We start from the raw sequence: 17,318 nt of genomic DNA on the forward strand, positions 1-17,318 counted from the left end.
GGAATCAGCCATTTCTCCAAAAAGCCTCAGTTCCCTTTAGTGGGAAACAGAAGAGACCACAACTTGGGCACTGGGGATGCTAGAAGCAGTGCCAGTAACAAAGCATTTAAGTCTTTTCAGTAAATAGAGTTAGAAATTCACTATTTTAGAGGAAAAAAAACCATGAGTCCATACTGATATTGACATTTCCAATTTCAGATAACAGGGCTTTTGTTTAATTTCTGATTTTGTACCTGTAATCTTTCCTTTTACACTGAAAATCATGCTTCCTAATGACACAGACATAGTTATTTGCTTTATCTTACTGTAACAGATTCAACCCAACAATCCAAACCTGCTACTTACAATAAGACCACTGAATGCAATTTTAGATCTCTTAGTAGTTCTTTGTGTCCTTAGAACACATCCCACTCGGGATGAACAGCCAAAATATTGTATTTTAAAGTAATTCTTTTCTCTTTGTAGTCATTGCTACAAACTTGGTATGTTTGTTTCAGCGTGTTCTAAAATCCTAGGGATTGGTTCTTTTCCTTTTTGATTAATTTTTTGTTTTTAATTATATCAAATATTTACATGGTTCCAAAGTTAAACCTATGTAACAAAGTAAATTCACAGAAGTACTTTGTTCCCTCCCTTCCCCCATAGGTAACCACTTTTCCTTAGTTTTTGGTTTATTTTTCCATTGTTTCTTCTTGAAAACAGAACACACACACACACACACACACACACACACACACACACTCTCACTCTCTCTCTCTCTCTCTCTCTCACTCTCTCTCTCCCTCTCTCTCTCTCTCTCTCTCTCTCCCTCTCTCTCTCTCTCTCTCCCTTTCTCTCATATCTCTCTCTCTCTCCCTTCCTTCCTCAAAAGGCAGCACACGATGAACCAGAGGGAGCCTGTTAAGAGGTGGGGTGTGATCACATCACTCCTCCTCTCAAAGCCAGTAGCTTCCCCCTCCCCTGGAAAAAGAGCCAAAGCCTTTATGGGCACAGCCTGCAGAGCCTTACTATTACATCTGCCTCCTTGTCACCTCATGGCCTAATCTTTCCTACTCTCCCTCTCACGCCCATCAATAGATCACAAGCTACGTCAAGTTCACGGGTGGGGTGACTCAATATCACAAACATGACAATTTTCTCCAATCTAATGTAAAAAGTCAGTGTACTATAATAAAAAATCCTAGTAGGCTTTGTTGTGGAACTTGACGAGTTGATCCTAAAATTAATAAGAGTAAAGAACAACTGCCAAGACAATTTTTAAAAAGAACAAGAATAAAGAAGATCTCTTTCCACATATGAAAACTTAAGAGCTATACAGTAAGATCAGGAGTAGTAATGAACAGTTAGCATTTACTGAGGATTTCCATACTCAAAGCATTGCTCTAAGCATATTACATGTATCACTACACTTAATCCTCAACAATCCTATGAGGTAGGTACCATTATTATTTACTTACAGATAAGAAATATAAGGTGGGGTGGTGGTGGGATGAATTGGGAGACTGGGATTGACATATATATACTAATATGTATAACCTGCTGTATAAAAAAAATAAAATTAAAAAATAAAATGCAATAAAAACCAAAATGCAATATTAAAAAAAAAAAAGAAGTCAAGGTACAGGGAGATTAGGTAACTCATTAAAAAAGGCACAAAGCTAATAGGTAATGGCAGCAGAATTTCCACCTGGGCAGTCTAACTAGAGAACCTCTGTTCTTTCCTACCTGCTTCATTAAATCATAATCAAAACAGTGTGTACTGGCTCACAGATAGACAAATAGACCAATGGAATACAGAGCCCAGAATAGACCCATGAACAAATGGGACGTTGCTCTATAATGGAGGTGGACTAATAGTCAGTATAAAAAAGATAAAGGATGAACTAACCAGTAAACAGTGCTGCAGAAATTATCCATAAGGAAAATGACAAACTAGGACCCTGTTACACACAATTTATAAAATTAAACCCAAGATGGGTTAAAGACCAAACCATAAGATACAAGAATTAGGTACACTGAAAATAATAACACTTGTATGAAAAAAAACCCACCATAAACAAAGCAAAAAAACAGGCTATGGACTAGAATACTTGCAATGTACCTAATAGTCAAAAGATTAGTAAGCAGAATGTATGACAATGTCCACAGAGCAGAAAAAGGCAAATAACCCAACAGAAAAAAAGGAGTGAGGGATAGTAACAAGCTGAAAAACAGAAACTCAAATGGCAAACAAGCGTCTGAAAAGATGCTGGGCTTCATTAGGAATCAGCGAAATGTAAATTAAAGCAACAAGGAATTACCACTTCAGACCTATCAAACTGGTGAAAATGACCAAGTCTGACAATGCAAAGCACTGATGAGGCCAAAAGAAATGGGAACTGAAATTTTAGCACATAAACTGGCACAGCACTGGAGCAAATAGGTGATGCTTGATAAGGATGACGAGATGATACCCAAAGAAGTTTCACTTCCAGGAACAAGAGAAACTCAGACTCTTGCACAGGGATCTGTGTTTAAGAGTGCTGTCTGCCACATTGTTTGTAATTGTAAAAAACATAATCAGAAGGAATCAACAGGTCAGCAGCACTGAGCAGGTAAATTGAGCCTTATTCAGTACAAAGGCATATTATAGGTAGTTAACAGATCTCTATGTATCAACATGGATAAACCTCAAAAATACACTGTTGCATTAAAAAAAAGCAAGCTGCAAAGTAAATGTACAGTATGACACCATTCATAAGTTTCCTAACAACACAAAGTCAGAACACTTATTCTTTTTTTTTTAAATTATTTATTTATTTATGGCTGTGTTGGGTCTTCGTTTCTGTGCAAGGGCTTTCTCCAGTTGTGGCAAGCGGGGGCCACTCTTCATCGCAGTGCGTGGGCCTCTCACCATCGCGGCCTCTCCTGCTGCGGAGCACAGGCTCCAGACGCGCAGGCTCAGAAGTTGTGGCTCACGGGCCTAGCTGCTCTGCGGCATGTGGGATCCTCCCAGACCAGGGCTCGAACCTGTGTCCCCTGCATTGGCAGGTAGACTCCCAACCACTGCGCCACCAGGGAAGTCCAGAACACTTATTCTTTATGTATATGTATGCACACATTTTTAAAAGTGCAAAAGAACACAAGAAAATGGGGACTTCAGTATCAGGGTACAGGTTATCGCTAAGGAGGACAGGTGGCGGAAGGAAGGAAGTGGGGGGCTTGAACTGTGAATTTAATTACATTAAATTCTGGGGCAAGTATGGAAAATGCTAACACCTTTTAAACCTGTATGTTGGGTACTTGGATATCTTTTAATATTTTTAATAAATGTTTTATATTTAATGTTTTTATTTTTGAAGTACATAATTTAATTTTTTAAAATTTTACCTATCTCATGACGTCTGCCCTGCTTAGTTCAGAGATGCTGTGAGGATTAAGAGAATGACTTAAATTTAAGTTCTTGGTAAATCATATGGTACTTATCAGACACAAGGATTTTATTTATAATCTGCACTATAAAATTTGCCTTAGGGCTTCCCTGGTAGTGCAGTGGTTGAGAGTCCGCCTGCCGATGCAGGAGACACGGGTTCGTGTCCCGGTCCGGGAAGATCCCACATGCCGTGGAGCAGCTAGGCTCATTAGCCATGGCCACTGAGCCTGCGCGTCCAGAGCGTGTGCTCCGCAACGGGAGAGGCCACAACAGTGAGAGGCCCGCGTACCACAAAAAAAAAAAAAAAAAAAAAAAAAAAAAAAAATTTGCCTTAGAGTCTCATACAGTGTGGTCCGTATCAGTGTTATCTTGATTGCTCACGTTTTTCATTGGATTTGATTCTGAATGACTCTCGGCTGTCTTCTAAGTTAAATCTAACCTCAAGCAATGAAAACCTGCTATTACTAAAAATATTCATTCAAATCGGTTGTTGCAAGCTTTGAAGGCAACAGTAAAAAAGGAATTCTAAAAGTGTTCTGAGCAATAGCAGCACCAGGAGAACGAGTTTATAGGTTCTCAAAGTGACTATCTGAAAGGGACGATAGCTGAAGTCCATCAGCGACAGAAAACCAGCCTCATTATGTTCCTATGCTTCTGGCATTTTCACATTCATAGCTCCCTCTCCCTCCTGAGAGCACAAGTCTACTGAGGACAAGGCAGCATGATAGTTAAAAGAACAGCTTTGCACTTTTCAGGCTGCCTCAGTTCAAATACTGGCTCTGACCTTTGCTAGGTGCATGACCCTCATTTGAGTTATTTAACCTATAATAATACGGGATTTAAAAAGTAATTTTGAAAATTGAGATAACACATATAAAACACTTAGTCCAGCACCTAGGACAGTAAGACCACAATAAATACTATTACTGCTCCTGCTGTTCTTGTTACCGTTATTATCACTGGCAAGAACTCTGTCTATTTCCTTGCTACTGCTTCAGAAGACCTTATGAGTTCAGAGGTCAGCAAATTTTTTCTTAAAGGGTCAGATAATACTTTTTTTAGGCTTTGCAGGCCACATGGTCTCTGTTGCAACTACTCAACTTTACCGTTGTAGCCTGAAAGCAGCTTAGACAATACATAAATGAACAGGTGTAACTGTGTCCCAATAAAACTTTATTTACAACAACAATCAGCTGGCCAAATCTGATCCATGGGCAAGTTTGCTGACCCCAATCTATGCTGTCTGCATATGATCTCCATATACTGCATATTCTTCCATGGATGATACAAAATGTTGTCAGATTAAAAAGCTATTACTCCTACAGGGACTTCCCTGGTGGTGCAGTGGTTAAGAATCCGCCTGCCAGTGCAGGGGACACAGGTTCGAGCCCTGGTCCGGGAAGATCCCACATGCCCCGGAGCAACTAAGCACATGTGCCACGGCTACCGAGCCTGAGCTCTAGAGCCCACAAGCCACAACTACTGAGCCCATGTGCCACAACTACTGAAGCCTGCGTGCCTAGAGCCTGTGCTCTGCAACAAGAGAAGCCACCACAATGAGAAGCCCGCTCACTGCAACGAAGAGTAGCCCCTGCTCGCTGCAACTAGAGAAAGCCTGTGCACAAAAACAAAGACCCAACGCAGCCAAAAATAAATCAATAAATAAATGGAAAAAAGAAGTTATTACTCCTACAATATAGTAACACGCACTTCTTTTTCTCCTCCTCCCTGGTCTATTCTCTATGACTGACTTGGCAGCCCTATAAGTACCCAGGAGACACTAAAAAGTGACTGAAGTTCAGAAAGCTTATCAAAGGCCATAAAAAAGCTTCACCAGAGCATACGTTTGGTACAGATGTTAAGCCTTTATAACTGACCAAAAACTAGTGGCTTTCCCAAAAGGAACTCTAAGAAATAAGCAAAATTATATGAAAAAGCCAGGTTTTCTTTTCAGTCTTAGTTTCTTTTCTGCCCTCGTTTTCTAATTTGCTGTAGGAAAAGAGTAATGAGGAAATAAAGAATATACTGCTGTTTCTTTAAACATATTTATAATTAATTCATAAATCCCGTTCCGGCTCCACAATTAACAGGACCTCTCTAAAGATTACTGGAAATCACATCTAGCATATTCCTTCCAGCGGCCTCTGTCTGTTGAAGAGTCCAGCCTTCCAAGTTGCCTCGCACCCCACTTCCATCCCTTGAGCTGCAGGGAGGGCCCAGCAGAGAGGCAGCAGCATGACGGTCAGCTTTCTGCTTGGGAGTCCGACCCCACCTGCCCAAGCTCCCACTGTGGGTATGGTGCCTGACGACGTGGACAGAGGACACCAAAGCCCGAGTCTGCTGGACTCACCTGCAGCTGGAGGCTCCGGGCCCTGTGCTTCACAGCCGAGGCATGGAGGGCACGGCCCAGGTGAACCTGTCCCAGTTGCCATCTCCACGTGCTCCACCACACCCTGTCAGAGAGCAAATCAAAGATGGGACCAGTCAGAGCAAGGTCAGCCAGAAAAGAGAAGGGCAGTGAGGGCTGGGCCTCAGACCCTGAGCTCAAGTTCCTCTCCCTAAACAGCCAAGAAACAGTTCTAGAGCTGCCAGTTAAGGGTTGGAAACGGATGGTTCCTAAGGTCAGATCCAGCCTTAGACACTACAGACATGCTCTGGAACTGAGCTTTTAAGACACTGCCATTTGGGACACCAGAGGACCACTGGGAACAATGCACAGTGGAATCAGTCCCATTATATAGCAGCTCATTGCTACACACACCTGGCTTTCAGAGTGGACTAACTCACCCTCCACTGTGTGGACAATGCTGCTGAGATGCAGTGCAAGGCAGCAGTTAAGAGCATGAGCTTTGGCATCAGAGAGATGGGTGGGTGAGCCCTAGTTCTGCTAATTACAACTTATACAGTAAGTCTCAGAAAGGTTGAGTAACTTGCCTGAGCTCATATATCTTAATCTGTGCAATAACAGTATTTCATAGTTTATGGTAAGGATTAAATGAGACACTTTACATTAAAAAATTAACACACACAGAAACTTAACACAGGGTTTTCTAGTAAGTACTCAATTAGTGTTACTTATGATTTAGTGAAAACCTGATCTCAATGTTGAACAAGTTATCAATAAATATTTATTAGGTATCAATTATGTTCAAAACATTGTTTTGGGGTTTTTAAAAAAATATTTATTTGGCTGATTGGGTCTTAGTTGCGGCGCGCGAACTTCTGTCTAGTTGTGGCGCGCGGGCTCCAGAGCATGTGGTTTTAGTTGCCCCGCGGAATGTGGGATCTTAGTTCCCCAACCAGGGATCAAACCCACGTCCCCTGCATTGGAAGGCAGATTCTTAACCAATGGACTACCAGGGAAATCCCCCAAACATTGTTTTAAGGTGGGTTTTTATGCTGGTTTTCCAGTAGCATAAAGCAAAGCTGAGGTAAAGTGAACGCTGCTGATCTGTAGGGCAATGGAGTACACTCACCACAAAGTACTCCGCTGTCTAAACTCCAGGGCAGTGGTCTGCATCCGAAGTTTGGTCCTACGAAAAACCACGTAGATCAACCAGGACTTCCAGGCCTGTCGCATCTTTTGTTTTGCATCTAGATGGCACCAAAGAGATTTTCAAAATGGGGCTGGGGGAGATGGATTACTCTGGGTTAAGACAAAAGTTCAAAAGCTCTGACATCCCTCCTTTGAATATCTAAATTCCTCCAGTCTTCTAGTGCCCTCTGCTGGAAAACTTGTGAAGCTCTACAAAATTAATAAGGATGCAGGATGTGAAGAATGGTTATATAAGTGATAACATTTACAAAACTTTTAAAGGAAAATCAGTGTACTGCACTGTTCAGAAATCTTTTATTATAAAAGTCCTTATTTTTTTTAGAGTTATATTCTGCAATATTTACATATGAAATAACAGAGGAAGCAGAGAAATGAATGTGGATATGGATATATGTGAGTCGATAATTATTGGAAGCTGGATGATGGGTACACGAAGTTCATTATTCTACCTTTCCATTTTGTAGATATTTTTAAATTTCCATAATATAAAGTTAAAGAAGTCATGTTATAAAATTTGCTGTTTGAAACAATAATTGTAAAGTAGAATAAGCAAGACAAAAGGAAAGGATACTATATGTATCTGTTTGAGAAACAGAATAAGAAGGACCAGTAATGATCCTGGAGGAAAGAGAATTTACTAAATATGGGAGGCACAAAAGTCCATAAGTCTCCCTTTGTGGTAAATTCCATTTTCATTATGAAAGTCATCACTGATGACATAAGTTTCTTTTCTTTTTAGAACACAAAGGAGAAAATAAAATTATGTAAAACATTTTGAGGACATTCTCCAAAATGTGGTCAGGATGACTAGAGCTATACTTTATATTTCATAGTTGTTGACAAGTCAAGTCAAAATATGAAAAAGAATTTAACATGCAGCTTCTTTGGGCCCACCTCAGACCTCATGAATCAGCACATCTCAGGCAACAAGGACTAGTATGGTGCTGTAGCTTAGAGTTTAAGCTCCTGAGTAAGATAAGCTGGGCCTGAGTACTGACCTTGTCACTGAGCTAAGTAACCTCACACCAGTTCCTCATCTGCAAAATGGTGCTTCCCTTCAAGGTATGTTTGCAAAGAGTAAACGAGATTATCTATAAAAAGAAGAAAATAAATCCAAGGAGATAAAAGAAGAGGTACTTATAATATTCTGGGGAAAGAGATGAGGCTTAATCTCAGGCATTGGCAAAGAAAAGATGAGTGCAAGGGACACCTCAGGGAGGCATGTTTTAAGAGAAGATAACTAAATGCTGTTACGACGAAGCCATTCATAAGTAAGGTTTCTTGCTTAGCTAGGAAAAGTAGGAAGAGCAGGTCTAAACGGGGAGCAGTGGACAAGCTGTACTGGGGACTTGCTGAGTTTGAGGTGCCTATAGGGCATTCATGTGAAATGGCTATGAGAAACAGCAGGCTGCATTATCATTTTGAAAGTTAGTGCCTTTTTCCCCTTAGGCTCCCCACATGGGTTTCTGGGTTCAACTTGAGGAATCAGACACTGACCAGAGCTAAACTGTCCACAAGATCACTAAGGGACAACCTGGACAAAGAAGATCAGAAGTAAGCACTGCAATGTGACACATGGCAGCAAGACAGACAACAGTCCCAAGTGCTGCGAGAGAAACACAGCCAGAACACTGCACCAGCAGGGCAGGAACAGCCAGTTCACACAAATCATGCTTAAGTGAGTGGTAGGTGCCAAAACCATGCCATATAGAGAAAACCATAGGGATATGATCACACAGGAGTTCCTGCTCAGAGATCACACATCCTGGAAAACAGGAAAGGGAATCGAACAAGTCTTCCCTTTGACTTGGAGTTATTCTCTCTCAGAGACAATGTACTCATCCTTCACAAAAGCTTCTGAGATTTTGTGAAGGCAAAAGTAAATCTGGGCTCTCAGTAAACTAGGAAAAGTGGGGATTTTCCTCAACTTGATAAAGAATATCTACAGAAAGCCTATAGCATACTTAATGGTGAGAAACTCAAAAGCTTTTCCACTAATCAAGTATAAGGCAAGGATGACCCCTCTCACTCCCTTTCAACATCATATTAGAAGTTCTAGCTAGTGCAACTAGACAAAAGCAATAAAAGGTATACAGATTGGGAAGGAAGAAATAAAACTGTCTTTGTTTGCAAATGACATGACTGTCTATGTACAGAAGCCAAAAAGAATTGACAAAAAAACTCCTGGAACTAATAAGCAATTCATAGCAAGGCTGCAGGATGCAAGGTTAATATACAAAAGTCAACTGATTTCCTATATAACAGCAATGAACAAGTGGAATTTGAAATTAAAAATACACCACCATTCACAGTAGCACTCAAAAAAATGAAATATTTAGGTATAAATCTAACAAAACATATATGAAATCTGTGTGAGGAAACTACAAAACTGTGATGAAAGACATAAAAGAAGAACTAAATAAACGGGGAGAGAGTCCATGTTCAGGATAGGAAGACTCAATATTGTCAAGATGTCAGTTCTTCCCAACCTGATTCATAGTCAATGCAACCCCAACCAAAATCCCAGCAAGTTATCCTGTGGATATCACAAAATGATTATAACATTTATATGGAGGCAAAAGACCTGGAATACCCAACACAATATTAAAGAAGGAGGCTGGAGGACTGACACGACCTGAGTTGAAGAATTACTATAAAGCTACAGTAACCAAAACAGTGTGATATTGACAAAAGAAGTGACAGATCAGTGTAACACAGCAGAGAGCCTGGCAACAGGCTCTTATAGTCAACTTATCTTTGACAAAGGAGCAAAGGAATACAATGGAGCAAAGATAGTCTTTTTAACAAATGGTATAGGAACAACTGGACATCCACATGCAAAAAAGACACAGACCTTACACCCTTCATAAAAATTAACTCAAAATGGATCACAGACCTAAATGTAAAACACAAAACTATAAAACTTCTAGATGATAATGTAAGAGAAAACCTAGATGACCCTGGGTATGGTGATGACTTTTTAGATACAACACCAAAGGCACCATCCATGAAAGAAAAGATTGATAAGCTGGACTTCATTAAAATTAAAAACTTCTGCTCTGCAGAAGACAATGTCAAGAGAATGAGAAGACAAGCCACAGAGTGGAAGAAAATATTTGCAAAAGACATATCTGACAAAGGATTATTATCCAAAATATACAAAGAACTCTTAAAACTCAACAAGAAAACAAACGATCCAATTAAAAATGGGCAACTTAATCGACACCTCACCAAAGAAAATACACCCTAATGTAAACTATGGACTTTGAGTGATTATGATGTGTCAGTATAAGTTCACCAGCTGTAACAAATGTACCACACTGATGGGGGATGCTGATAATGGGAGAGGCTATGTATGTGTTGGGGAGTGGGTGTATGGGCAATTACTACCTTCCCCTCAACTTTGCTGTGAGACTAAAACTGCTCTTAAAAATAAAATCTTAATAAAGGAAAAAAAAAGACAAATGGAGACATTTTCTTTAGACGTGTAGTTCCTTTTCTCACCATGATCCTCGGCTCTCAGGTACCTGTTCCTCATCTCCCGCTGCTGATGCACGTAGGTCTTCCAGGTTTGGAACATCAGGTTATACAAGTAATATCTGAGGAGCCAAAAAAGCAAATAGCGTTTCTTTAAAACAAAACAACTCCTAATCCAACATACGCAGTCCGTTCTGTACTTAGGAGAAATTAACCGGAACACTTCTGACACAAAAAAGCCAATCTATATCCTAAGCTAAAATTGGAGTGTCGTTCTCCACACCTTATATTATTACCAAGGAAGAAAGGTGTGAATTATCCTAGAATAACTTCACCTTCAGCACCCACAAAGCTGTGGCATTTGGAATGACAGTCATATCTCAATCATCCACACCATGTAAAACATAACCTCTCCTTTGCACTAAAAGACAGTCAATGTTCTCCTTCGTCTTTTCTGTCTCAATACATACATTATACACATTAAGTCGGTCAGTCCCAGGGCTTCCCTGGTGGCGCAGTGGTTAAGAATCCACCTGCCAATGCAGGGGACACAGGTTCGAGCCCTGGTCTGGGAAGATCCCACATGCCGCAGAGCAACTAAGCCTGTATGCCACAATTACTGAGCCTGTGCTCCAGAGCCTGCAAGCCACAACTACTGAAGCCCACGCTCTGCAACAAGAGAATCCACTGCAATGAGAAGCCTGCACCGCAAGGAAGAGTAGCCCCTCCTCGTTGCAACTAGAGAAAGCCGCGCACAGCAAAAAACCAAAAAGCACCCAAAAAAAAAAAAAAAAAAAGACTGTCAGTCCCTCCATATCTTCACTATCCCATTTCCTAAAACTTGATTTCATACTCTGTCAGCTTCTTAGAACAATTCAGCGATGTCTGTATTTATGGATATCTGAAATATCCATAAATCAGAAACCCTGCCCCGAAGAGCTTAAAGACATGATTATAATGAGTGAATACCATTTGAAAAAGACACAATGTATAAGACATACTAAGTTTTTACTTTAAAAAAGGTATAGGGCTTCCCCGGTGGCGCAGTGGTTGAGAGTCCGCCTGCCGATGCAGGGGACACGGTTTCATGCCCCAGTCCGGGAAGATCCCACATGCCGCGGAGCGGCTAGGCCCGTGAGTCATGGCCGCTGAGCCTGCGCGTCCGGCGCCTGTGCTCCACAACGGGAGAGGCCACAACAGTGAGAGGCCCGTGTACCGCAAAATAAGATGTATAAAAATACGTATGTGATGTAATTCCCAATTTTTACTTTTTCTTCCACTTATCTTTGGGAATACAAATGTCAAAGATTAAGAGTTTCTTCTCTCTACTGCTAAAAAAATAAATTTTTAAAGTTTTTTCTATTTTCTTAATGTTCTATATTGGGCATATATTTCCTCCCAATCAATACAAATTAAAACTTTATTATTTTAAAACACAGAATCAGAAATTATACAGAAGTGAGAGTCAGTGAGAAAAACATATTCAAATCATTAGCATGATCATTACATAATGATTACTTGAATTAGAGGGGTATCTCTGTGTATATGTGCTCACAATGCACACAGTATTGTGTGCTTGGGCTTAATTTAGGACTTTGATCTTGCTTGCTCTAAAAAGAATTTGAAGAAATACAGAAAATAATCCAAAACTCTTCTCGTTGCAAGGATGGTCCAACCTTCACAAACTCAATCAATGTGATACCTCACATAATAGAATGAAAGAAAAGAATCATATGATCATCAGTATCTCAATATAATAAAGGCCACATATGATAAGCCCACAGGTAACATCATGCTCAATGGAGAAAGGCTGAAAGCTTTTCCTCTAAGATCAGGAACAGGACAAAGGTGCCCACTCTCACCACTCCTTCTTAACATAGTACTGGGAGTCCTAGCCAGAGCCACTGGGCAAAAAAAAAAAAAAAAGGCATTGGAATTGGAATGGAAGAAGTAAAACTGTCTCTATTTGCAGATGCCATGATTTTACATACAGAAACTCCTAGAGACTCAACCAAAAAATTGTTAGATCTAATCAATGAACTCAGTAAAATCATAGGATATAAAATTAACGTAAGAAACTAAGTAGCAATTCTATACAGTAACAACAAATTATCTGAAAAAGAAATAAATCAATTTCATTTACAATAGCATCAAAAATAACAAAATGCTTAGGAATAAATTTAACCAAGGAGGTGAAAGGTCTCTACTCTGAGAACTACAAGACATTAATGAAAGAAATCAAAGAAGACAAATAAATGGAAAGGTATTCCATGTTCATGAACTGGAAAAATATTGTTAAAATGTTAGTACTACCAAAAGCCATCTATAGACTCAATGCAATCCCTATCAAGATTCCAATGGCATGTTTACAAAAGTAGAAAAAACAATCCTAAAATTTATGTAGAACCATAAAAGACCCCAAACAGTCAAAGCAATCCAGAGAAAGAACAAAGCAGGAGGCATCACACTTCCTGTTTTCAAGCTATAGTATATTATGGCACTGGAATAAAAACAGACAAAGAGACTAATGGAATAGAGTTGAGAGCCCCAAAATTAACCCAAGTATATACCGTCACCTAATATTTGACAAGGGAGCCAAGAATATTCAATGGAAAAAAGACAGTCTCTTCAATAAATGGTGCTGGGAAAACTGGATATTCACATGTAAAACAATGAAACTAGATTCATATCTAACACCACTCATTAACTAGAAATGGATTAAAGACTTAAATGCAAGACCTGAAACCATGAAATTCCTAGAAGAAAATATAGGAAAAAAGCTCTTTCACATAAGTCTTAGCAATGATTTTTTGGATATGACACCTAAAGCACAAGCAACAAAATAAAAAATAAACAAGTGGGACTACAGCAAACCAAAAGGCTTATGCACAGCAAAAGACACAGCCAACAACGTGACAACAACCACCTACAAAATGGGAAAAAAATATTTGCAACCCATATAGCTGATAAGGAATATCCAAAATATATGAAGAACTCATATAACCCAATAGGAAAAAAAACAAATAATCCAATTTAAAAGTGGGCAAAGGACCTAAACAGACATTTTCCCAAAGGAGATATACAAATGGCCAACAGGTACATGAAAAGATGCTCAACACTACTAGTCATTAGGAAAATATAAATCAAAATCACAATGAGATCAAAATCACCACACACCTGTTAAAATGGCCGTCGTCAAAAAGACAAAATAGAATTATAATGTGCACCTAAATTTATATAATGTTATAAACCAATTTTACCTCAATTAAAAAAAGGAAAAGTAGGAAATTAGGTCTCCAAAAAATAAGACATAAAAAAGAAAAAAAAAGACAAGAGAGAACAAACGCTGGTGACGATATGGAGAAAAGGGAACCTTGTGGACTGTTGGTAGGATTGTAAATTGGTATAGCCACCAAGGAAAACAGCATGCAGGATCTTTAAAAAATTAAAAATAGAACTACCAGACAATCCAGCAATCCCACTTCTGGAAATATATCCAAAGGAAACAAAAACACTAACTTGAAAAGATATCTGCACCACCATGTTCACATCAGCATTATTTACAATAGCCACGACAGGGAAACAACCTAAGTGTCCAAAGGTGGATGAATGGGTAAAGTTGTGGTATCTGTATACAATGGAATTTACTCAGCCATTAAAAAATGAGGAAACCCCATAAAAACATACACATTAAAAAAAAAGAGGGGGCTTCCCTGGTGGCGCAGTGGTTGAGAGTCCACCTGCCGATGCAGGGGACACAGGTTCGTGCCCAGGTTCGGGAGGATCCCACATGCCGCGGAGCGGCTGGGCCGGTGAGCCATGGCCGCTGAGCCTGCGCGTCCGAAGCCTGTGCTCCGGAACGGGAGAGGCCACAACAGTGAGAGGCCCGCGTACCGCAAAAAAAAAAAAAAAAAAAAAAAAAAAAAAAAAAAGGAGGAAACCCTGCCATTTGCGACGACATGGATGGGCCTTGAGGGCATTAGGCTAAGTGAAATATATCAGACAGAGAAAGACAAATACTATATGATCTCACTTATATGTGGAATCTTAAAAAAAAAAAAAAAAAAAAACTCAGGAAAAGATCAGATTTGTGGTTACCAGAGGCCGGGGTGGGTTGGGGGAGGCAGTCAAAAGGTACAAACTTCCAGTTATGAGACAAAGAGGTTCTAGGGATGTAATGTACAACATGATGACTACAGTTACCACTGCTGTATGATATATATGAAAGTTGTTAAGACAGTAAATCCTAGAAGTTCTCATTACAAGGAGAAAATTTTTTTCTTTTTTTTCCCCTTTTCTTTTTTTTTTGCGGTACGCGGGCCCCTCACCGTTGCGGCCTCTCCCGCTGCGGAGCACAGGCTCCGGACGCGCAGGCTCAGCGGCCATGGCTCATGGGCCCAGCCGCTCCGCGGCATGTGGGATCCTCCCGGACCGGGGCATGAACCCGTGTCCCCTGCATCGGCAGGTGGACTCCCAACCACTGTGCCACCAGGGAAGCCCTCCCTTTTTCTTTTTATTGTATCTATATGAGATGATAAACATTAGCTAAACTTATTGTGGTAATCATTTCATAATATGTAAGTCAAACCTTTATTCTATACACCTGAAACTCATACAGTAATTAATATATGTCAATTATATCTCAATAAAACCAGAAAAAAAATTTCTATCCTTCTGACCAGAAACATGCAAACAAGTAATTATTTGATAACGTGTATCAGTAAAATTAAAGTAATGTAACATGAAATCCTACCTATAGTGACAGTCAGCTCGAACACGGAGTTTCCACTCTCGATGGGAAACCCACCACTCTTCTTTCCATTCTTCAAAGACCTTCTGCAGAATTCTTTGCTCATAGTAAAACCTAGGGCAATGAAAAAAAAAACCAGAGAGACATAACTGACAATGTTGGAGCTGATATCTATTCCCAAATCACCATTTCATATGGCCATTGCTTTCTCATAGAAAAGTGTGGTTCATTATTTGATAACACCAAAATAGATTAAAAATAGACATATTCAACTTTTTCAGATCAAAACTTTAGAACTACTTAAACTAGAAATGAGGCTAAGAACTTTTATACTCTAGATCTCACCAATTAAAGAGGTGAAAGTAAAAAAATCTGACTTTTCAAATACCATAAGTGAGTTGAGAATTAACATTCTCAATTTTTTTCATTCACCAGACTAAAAAATATATTTGATTAGTAAAAGATAGTAGCTACACTTCTCATTTACATACCCAGGAGATTAAAAGTTATAAAATAAGCAAATGCCTAATGATATTCCTAGGACTTAACAGAATATATTAGTTTAACTGAAATCTGACTAGCGGAGTTATAACAAGAGCAAAAGAGAAGAGAGAATAAGAAGGGAAAAAGCTATTAAGAAAGAAAGTAGCAGGGCAGTGAGACTGTGCTGATGCTAACAGGCATGGTCAAGAAGACTGGTAACTCAGGATCTCTGGCCTGTCAGTCACTCCAAATTTCTTTTCATGGTTCTGTAGGTTACTAACATGTCCTTCATCCTCACCCACTCACAGGTTTTAAAAAACTGGCTGGCAAAAATATACATAGAGAAATTCACCTCCCAATGTTTATTGCAGCACTATTTACAACAGCCAAGACATGGGACTTCCTGGTGGTCCAGTGGGTAGGGCTCTATGCTCCCAATGCAGGGGGCCTGGGTTTGATCCCTGGTTGGGGAATTAGATTCCACATGCTGCAACTAAAAGCCTGCATGCCGCAACAAAGATCCAGCATGCCGCAACTAAGACCCTTTGCAGCCTCAATAAATATTTTTAAAAACAAAAAAAAACAATAGCCAAGACATGGAAGTAACCTAAATGTCCAATGACAGATGAATGGATTAAGAAGGTGTGGTACATAAATATACAATGGAATATAACTCAGCCATAAAAAAGAATGAAATAATGCCATTTGTAGCAACATGGATGGACCTGGAGATTACCATACTAAGTGAAGTAAGTCAGACAGAGAAAGACAAATAGCATATGATATCACTCATATGCAGAATCTAAAAAAAAAAAAAAAAAAAAAAAGATACAAATGAACTTATCTACAAACAGAAACAGACTCACAGACTTAGAGAATGAACTTATGGTTACCGGGGGGAAGGCTGGGGGAGAAGAACAAACTGGGAATTTGGGATTGACTGCTGTATTTAAAATAGATAACCAGGGCTTCCCTGGTGGCGCAGTGGTTAAGAATCCGCCTGCCGGGCTTTCCTGGTGGCGCAGTGGTTGAGAGTCCACCTGCCGATGCAGGGGACATGGGTTCGTGCCCCGGTCCGGGAAGATCCCACATGCCGCGGAGCGGCTGGGCCCGTGAGCCATGGTCGCTGAGCCTGCGCGTCCGGAGCCTGTGCTCCGCAACGGGAGAGGCCACAACAGTGAGAGGCCCGCGTACTGCAGAAAACAAAAAAACAAACAAACAAGAGATGCCAACAAATTTTTGATGACAGAAAGCAGGCAGGCGAGTGGCAACTGAATCAACAGGTGAAAGAAGGCGGAGAACTAAGTGTTGGTGGGAGGAGAGTCGAGAGGCAAGGGGCTGGTGGCATGAACCCCAGAAAGGCATGGGAACAAGAGGTATCAGGAAGCAGGGAGCCCTGGGTGGAAATGAAAACACAGGATTGTTTGGAAGCCTGTGAGTAAGAAACAGTTAGGCCCTTGGATCCCATTATTCACCTGGGCAGACTCAGGCTTATCTCTGGAGAGGCTGAACCTGAGGGGCACTGGACTCTCCAACACCAGGCACAGCTCGGGAGACAGTCCTAAACTGAGAGTCTACATACTGAACAGTGAGACCCACATTCCCTCTCCTCTGCTTGCCGCCAAGCTTATAACCACCGC

At 40.3% G+C, this 17,318-nt stretch overlaps 1 protein-coding gene across 19 annotated transcripts in view; it reads right to left on the reverse strand.

The window, feature by feature from the left end:
* SFI1 (SFI1 centrin binding protein) overlaps positions 1 to 17,318 on the reverse strand; it is an 84,770-nt gene that overhangs the window by 38,928 nt on the left and 28,524 nt on the right. For 18 of the 19 annotated variants that reach the window (XM_067700156.1, XM_067700158.1, XM_067700157.1 and 15 more), the window contains 4 exons: positions 15,199 to 15,309; positions 10,473 to 10,567; positions 6,889 to 7,006; positions 5,763 to 5,865 (listed from right to left, as the gene is read on the reverse strand). In XM_067700156.1, coding sequence (XP_067556257.1) covers positions 5,763 to 5,865; positions 6,889 to 7,006; positions 10,473 to 10,567; positions 15,199 to 15,309 — 427 coding nt within the window. Of the gene's footprint in view, positions 1 to 5,762; positions 5,866 to 6,888; positions 7,007 to 10,472; positions 10,568 to 15,198; positions 15,310 to 17,318 lie in introns of those variants that run through there. The other variant, XM_067700170.1, reaches the window with a different exon arrangement.

Source organism: Pseudorca crassidens, chromosome 12, assembly GCF_039906515.1.
Source record: "Pseudorca crassidens isolate mPseCra1 chromosome 12, mPseCra1.hap1, whole genome shotgun sequence".
NCBI lineage: Eukaryota > Metazoa > Chordata > Mammalia > Artiodactyla > Delphinidae > Pseudorca > Pseudorca crassidens.